Below are 7326 nucleotides of genomic sequence, written 5' to 3'. Positions count from 1 at the left end.
TGTGACCTTCAGAGGTCTCTTCCAGGCCTAGTTTCCATGGTTCTTCACTTGGGTTAGCACGGATAATCTTGACATCCATCTTTTATGTTACTGGTAGAGCACGGAAATTTAAGATGCAGAACCACAACTCTGTTGCAGATGATAATTTCAGGACATCAGTATAGAAGAGCACTGTCCTTTCTGAATTGTGTGTGTCATTTAAAATAACGATAATTGTCAGTTCTTGACAACGTAGAAGGGAGCAGGACTGTGAAGAGTACAGTTAAGTATAAATATTTAAATTGTGCTCTCATAGTGCATTTGGTGCTTTGTGGTAGCAACAGATTAGTGCCCTGGTGCTATGTTGGATTCAGGGTGGCTGATAATGTTATAAGGGAGTGTTATCTAAATACACAATGGGAAATATGTTCCTAGTAGAAGTATTAGAGGTGTTTCCAGCAGTACCTAGTAAGAACAACCAGGTTTTGCCTGTATTGCAAAATCTCTTTTGGGTATGATTTCTTCTATTCTTTAATTCTGAATCCCAAGAGAGACTTCCTACAGATGGCTACAATGCTGTACACAGTCTTCTAATGTAGTGCTTTGGGTGTTGTATGAAAATATTTTGGGAAGAAGATATCAATAAAATGGGAATTTGTATCAATCTTTGGCAACCCATCTACTAGAAATACCAGAAATGTAAAGGTTAAGCATAATTTTAATAGATACTCATTTTGTTGGAATATTTTTTACTTCTCACTTACTATTAAGCCATTGCATTCTTTACATCATAGATTCTAAGTAGCTGTATTTAATTTTACACTAAACCTTAGAGTTTAGCCAGAACACCAAATGCTTATTGTACAAAACTAACACCTGTAGCTAACTCTTTTTTTGCATATTCTGTAACATGGTACCTTCATATTATTACTGCCTGTACATAATATTTATGTTTTTCTGAGTAGCAGCATGGGGTTGCAGAACCTAATCCTTTAGCAGTTGGTTTAGTCACTCCTTTAACTCTTGAAATGAGAAATCTGAACAGCACTGAGGGTATGGCTCACCTGCCACCTCAGGATTTACCTACACCAGGATACAAGTATTTCACTCCAGCCAACAACAAGTTTCTTCAGACGCCTACCAGCTATAGCCAGAAGATTGACATGAAGGAGGCAATCAGTGAGGTCAGACAGCAGAAGCAGGTTTGTTCCAGGGAGTTAAAAGCTTTAGGGTCTAGTGGAGTTTCTGTTTAGATAAGAAACCAATAAAAAGTGCTAAATCCTGCTCTTCTTAGTCATGCCTGAGGTATTCTTTTGAATCTTACAGGACTCCCTGTAATAGGCAGTACAGGAGGATATGGCCCTTAGGTTCTTTGTGGCCATGCTGTACAATATCTAAAATGTAAGGAGATGTAATAATGCAGCTGATAAAATTATTTATAAAAATACTATAACATGGATACTGAACTTTATAAATCCATTTAACTCTGTAGTTAATTGAGGTCACTGCTATATGGAATGGTGTGAAGCCCACAAGACAACATACAATGTTTAGAGCATGGAATCTAGACTCCTGGAGTTTACTAGCAGCTTTGTCACAGCCTTGCTTACTTTGGGTGGTCATTTAACCTTTGCACGTATTTACCTAAATTCAAAGTAAAAAGAGCCATGAAGTGCAGTCAACATTTGTAAAATCCCTTGAGAGCCTTTACTGCCAGGCATTCCAGATGCCTGCCCAATATTTTTCCCTGTACTTAATTGTATTAGTCCTTAATAGAACCTCTGTTTTTCTTTACCTGCTACTTTATTTTACTGTGTCCTTTTGTTTCTTGTCACCTTAATTATTTTTCTTTTGCCTTTTTCCTTTCAAGTACAAATGGAGGTTCACATCTTTAAGTTCTTTGGATGCCTATTGGGTCAAGTTAGTTTGAGAGAACTTTTTTTCCCTCAAAGGCAGAAGCACTAACTACAAACAGTGCAATGTTCTGATGACTTCTAAGGTTCTTACAAATGAAGGTTGAAAAAATCAATGTCAAAAATCTTTCCATTGTTTAGATAAGTAATAAATATTAACTTTATTGAACTATGCTGTAGTAGTAGCTTGCTTTTTTCAGTTTTTGAGATCTAAATAATATTCGCATCTTGAAAAGTAAAATTCTTAAGTCGTTCTTAATATTTGTAGAATGATATAGAATCAAGCAAGTCTGCCCCAGTGCTGAATACATCTAAACAGGATGGACCGATGCCAAAACCACATAGTGTTTCACTTAATGATACTGAAACAAGGAAACTAGTGGAAGAGTGCAAAAGACTTCAGGGTGAAGTGATGAAACTGTCAGATGAAAATCGGCACCTGAAAGTAAGTTCTGTAATGTGTTTTATATTAAAATGAGGTGCTCCTAAGCATCTGATTTAAAAGCCATAGATTTATGTTCAGTCATGCAAATGAAATTATGCTTAAAGGAACTAATTTGGAGAATGAGACAGGCCTTTTTAGAGAGATTAAGGTACTGTTATCAGTATGTCAGGGCTCATTTGTGATGTAACATTATTTTTCTAAGAACAAAAATTTATTAAAGGTTCTTTCTTCAGAACTGTCTTAGCCAGATTGTCACTCTTCTCATTTTAAAATCCTGCTTCTGGGTAAAATGCAAGAAGTGAATTTATTAAAATATTTTTAAAATGTAAGTGATCTAAGAATTAGTATTCCATTATGCAAGAACATATGCAGCGCAGGATAATGAGAAGTATGTTCGAAATACTCACCAATTATTGAGACTTCATTACTACATTTTTTTTATACTGCTAAGATACTAAAGTTCTGCAAGTTAACTATTTGTTACGATAGAATGGAACGAATTGTGTCCTTTTGAAACAGAATGCTGGCTGTCCTTTCAGTCTTGACAGTTCTGGTCAGTTTTTATGAAACACGGTAAAATCCTTTGAACGTATGTATAGGTGAGATATAAACTAACAGCACTGCACATGATGAAATGTTGGCATACTAGTTGTCGCTAACTTGTTATTACTTTCTGTTGGTTTTGTATACTGCTAGTTTTTAAATGTTTTATAGGAGGGATTCCCAACCTTTTTTATGCTGTGGACTGACAAACTGGAGACCAACAGCATACTGTGGGCAGGCAGCCAACCCTTTTTTATACTTGGTATGCTCAGTGTAAAAACGGGTCGGCTGCCAGTCCGCAGTATACTAGTCACTTCCAGTCTGTAGTTTGCTGGTCCGTGGTCACTTCCAGTCCAGTAGCCAACCCTCCTGTGGAACCGGGGGTTGGGAACCCCTGCTTTACAGTATACAGTTACGTGTGATTATTGTATATTGGCAATAATTGTTTTTAAAAAGAAACCTAAAGTAATGCTAACAGCTAAAATTGTAATGAAGCAATATCGGAGAATACAGCAAAATAAAGCGTAAAATTAGATTTCAGGTATCCCATCTTAATGTGCAACTAAAAGATGGATCTCAAAGTTTTCAGTTAAGTGTTTTGTTCCCTTTAATTAAGATGTATGCACAGGGGCAGGGTAAAAAAATTGTGTATTAGGTATTCAATTAAGGACAGTTATGATGGGTTCAAATTTACTTTGTCATGGCTTTTCTTGTATATCATAGTTTAATAAGTAATGCCAATTATTGTTTTCTTTATGATCATAAATGTTTTTAGATTCAAGTTCCTGGTTACATTTTCTCTAATAGGTATCTTATTCACAGATTCTTCCATTTTTTCTTTTCAGGAGGAAGGCTTGAGGCTCAGAAAGGTAGCACACTCAGATAAATCTGGATCGCCCACAGCCTTGGCTCTCAGAGAGAATGGCTCCAATCCTCTTCCCTCTCTTCTTGTTGTAATTGCAGCCATTTTCATTGGATTCTTCCTAGGGAAATTCATCTTGTAGAGAGTGAGAGAGAAAGAGAGAGAGAGAAGCATGCAGAGTGCGGCTTCCTTTTTGTTTCTTGGCCAGGAAAAGATTTGTTTACCTACCACTTCATTGGTAGTATGGCCCAAGTGACCATTTTTGTGTACAACGTCATACAGGCTTTGCCTTTAATGATCTCGCACGGTTAAAAAACACAATTAAAATAAAAGACAAACTGTTCGGCTACTGGACAAAATTGTACATTTAAATCATCAATAGCAGGTGTCAGTTGCACATTCAGTCCTTTATGAAAATTCATAAATAAAGAATTGTTCTTTCTTTTTGTGGTTTTAATAAGAGTTCAGAAATTGTTCAAAGTCTTGTAAATGTTATTTTAATAATCCTTTAAAATTTTATCTGTTGCTGTTACCTCTTGAAAAATGATTTATTAGATTGCTAATCCCACTCGTTCAGGAATATGACAAGAGGTATTCTGGGGGAATGGTGCCTCTTACTGTGTAAATTTTCTCCTTTATCTTTCTTTGCTAATATCATGGCAGAATTTTTTTTCTTATCCCTTGTGAGGCAGTTGTTGACAGTTTTTCATCCTTACAATCAATCCTGTCCCATGATATTTAACATTAAAAGAGAAATAAAATTGTTAACATATTTTTCTGCTGGGTAGCCTGTTTGTGTGTTGTTGTACTCCTAGAAGGAATTCTTAAGTTCATGGTAGCTTGCTACATGTAACAAATGGCTATTTTAAAATTTACCTGCTTAAATCCTTGGCTTAGACTGTTGTAATTAAAGCTTTGTGGGGGGAGGAGGTTCCCTTTTTATTTATTTAAAGAACCATTTGCTGGCTGCTTCAGCAATAGAAATAATTATCCAACGTGTTCAGACATAAGAATAATTTGGATTATCTAGCAGGTATAAAAATTGGTAGACAAATGTATTTAACACATGGTATTAAAAATTTGCTTGGATTGTGTGGGCGGAGAGCAGTCAGCCTTCTGTTCCATTTTTGGGTGTGTTGCGTATCTTTCAAGGGACAACAGATTCTTGGATTTCATAAAGGGTACTCCATCCAAGTTTACTATCTTATCTGTTATGTTTGTAATACCACTTTAGCAAATATTCTTAAATGCAATTTTTTCTTTGTAATTAGATACTCGAAATGAATTTCTGTGATGCAGAGGAATTGTGTGCTGAGTAAGCCTCAGTTACTCAACGTCCAAAAATTTTTAAAAAATTGTTTTATGCAACTCTTAGTAAAATTTCTCTGTGTTACTAACCATGTATAGCTAAGTTTAAAAAAATGCATTTATTGGGTCTGAAATGCTTCCCTGCACTTAATCTTATGTCTTGCCTCATTTCTGATATACATGTCATTAAAAAAAATTGACAGTAGTATCGGAACGAAATATATCCATACTTCTGATTTCAAACATAATCCAATACAGGAAATTACTTGTTAAATGGCAAATTGTGGAAGGAAAATACTCCTGTAAGCAAAATTATGTGTGTTTTTTGAGCAGCTTGACTTGATGTAGTGCAGCTAAGTGTGTTAGACCTTGGTGTATACACACATTGTGTAGCTGAGAAAAAAATTGTCCTAGAGAATACATACATTATCTTGGTTGCCTTTAATTTCTAGTGCTTTTTTAATGAAAGTTATAATTACATCATGTACTGTCATAGCTATCTGTGGTAAACTTTTATAAAACATCTTGCATATGTGCAAGGAAGACAATGAAAAAATTACAAATATTGCTTATCTTTTCACTTAAAAGCATGCAAGTACAGGTGTTTCCAGTTGTATGTTCCAGTATCTGCATTCAAGTCTCCTCACCCTAATGACTGGAAAAATATGCTAAAGTCTAAATTATTTTGATTCTGTTGGATCACAAGTCGTTATAATTCTCTAATTTATGCTCTATCAAAATGGGGTCGCATCAGACTTCATGAGCCTGTTTTTCAAAGGAAGCTGATAGCATGGAAAATAACAGGCTGTAGCGTGGATGATGTAGTTTGGTTCAGACAGCAATTACTCCATTGTGTAAGGGGAAAAACGGAGAGGACTTATACGTGTTGTTTACAGTTAAACTAGTGTATATAAAGATTTGTAATTATGGCCAGTATTTTCTGGGCTATAGAGCAGAAAGAGTCATTTTTCAATGCACCTGACTTTAGCTGGATGTCTGGCATTACTACAGTGTGGAAAGGGCCACCTGTAATGAGAGAGAAATTATAAAAATGCATATTAATCTGTTTTTAATACCAAGCAGGTGGTAACAAGCTATATTATGATTTGACTAATTCTCTGCAGAAAGAAAGCATAAACAGGCATCGTAACCAGTATATATACCATGGTATAAGGAGACTCTTCTGGTTTCCAGTAATCCCTTCATAGCTGTATATAAAATGTAATGCTGAAACTATTTTGCTCTCAGGAGTGACTTTGGATGAGATCAACTGTATTCAGTGAATTATGTAATATGGATTAAATTGTTTGTCTCTGTTCCTGAAATGGTTAGAATGTCTTACTTTGTCTGCTTGCTTACTTGTGTATGTAAGCATGGGGAAATATAATCCTCACTGCTAATAGCAATATTATGGTTAAATGATAAAGGCCATATAGTCATGTGAAGTTAAATGCACAGCTGTAGTTCAATTAAAAATACAGATTACACTTTTGCTTTTCCACAACACAAGATGGAACAAGTTTCTTATATTCAAAGTGCATAGTGTGTTAAGCTTTTTATGGATTAGAACTTTTTAAAAAGGGGAATATAACAGTGCCGAAATAGAAAAATATTCCGTCCTGGGTTTTGAAGCAACTTTTAGATCCCAAACATTGGCCTACTTTAAAATTACCGTAGTAACTAAATTAGTCTACCCATTTAACTGCATATAGCATCAACGTACTAAGTAGTTGTGCATTTTTACTAGTTCTCTATAAGCAGTTGACAGATAATCTCATCCAGAATCCTGCATGCTGTTGCTGCTATGATTGAAGCTGACCTGCATATAGAAAATCAACAAAACACTAACTTGAGCTCCACTGGTCTCAAGGGAGGAAAAAAGCCTTTGCCAACTGGGAAAGGACAAAATCAGATACTTTTTTCAGGCTTTTACAAGGGCATTAAACTGAAGTGTTAATAAATTTTTAAAATGTAGTAGTGTCCTGTCTGTTTCAAGACATCTCCTGTATGTAAGTATTTAGTAAATACAGTTTACAATGCTAGGGGTATCTACTTTTCTGAACAAGTCACAGACTTCCTTGATTATACTATTGCTTAGAAGTGTTCAAACATGAAGGTAAGTATAGAGTTAACAGTTTATCATTTTTCACATTTTGAGCAACCAATCCCAGTAAATTATTCTCTTCACTCCCTCCCTTCTTCCCCCCTTGCAAACAGCATTTTTTAAAGTGCCGTATTTACTTAAGTATTAGTTTATTTACATGGAAATTATATCC

The 7326-nt window shown here is 35.3% G+C and overlaps 1 protein-coding gene across 2 annotated transcripts in view; it reads left to right on the top strand.

The window, feature by feature from the left end:
- VAPA (VAMP associated protein A) overlaps positions 1-6375 on the top strand; it is a 47146-nt gene extending 40771 nt beyond the window's left edge. Inside the window, exons 5-6 of one of the 2 annotated variants that reach the window (XM_019545947.1) lie at positions 2161-2337; positions 3726-6375. In XM_019545947.1, the coding sequence (XP_019401492.1) occupies positions 2161-2337; positions 3726-3884 (336 nt within the window). In that variant the 3' untranslated portion in view covers positions 3885-6375. The other variant, XM_019545956.1, reaches the window with a different exon arrangement.
- The last annotated feature ends 951 nt before the right edge of the window (positions 6376-7326 follow it).

The sequence above is a fragment of the Crocodylus porosus genome, unplaced genomic scaffold, assembly GCF_001723895.1.
Source record: "Crocodylus porosus isolate Cpor-Errol unplaced genomic scaffold, CroPor_comp1, whole genome shotgun sequence".
NCBI lineage: Eukaryota > Metazoa > Chordata > Crocodylia > Crocodylidae > Crocodylus > Crocodylus porosus.
This window is presented reverse-complemented; position numbering and strand designations above follow the sequence as displayed.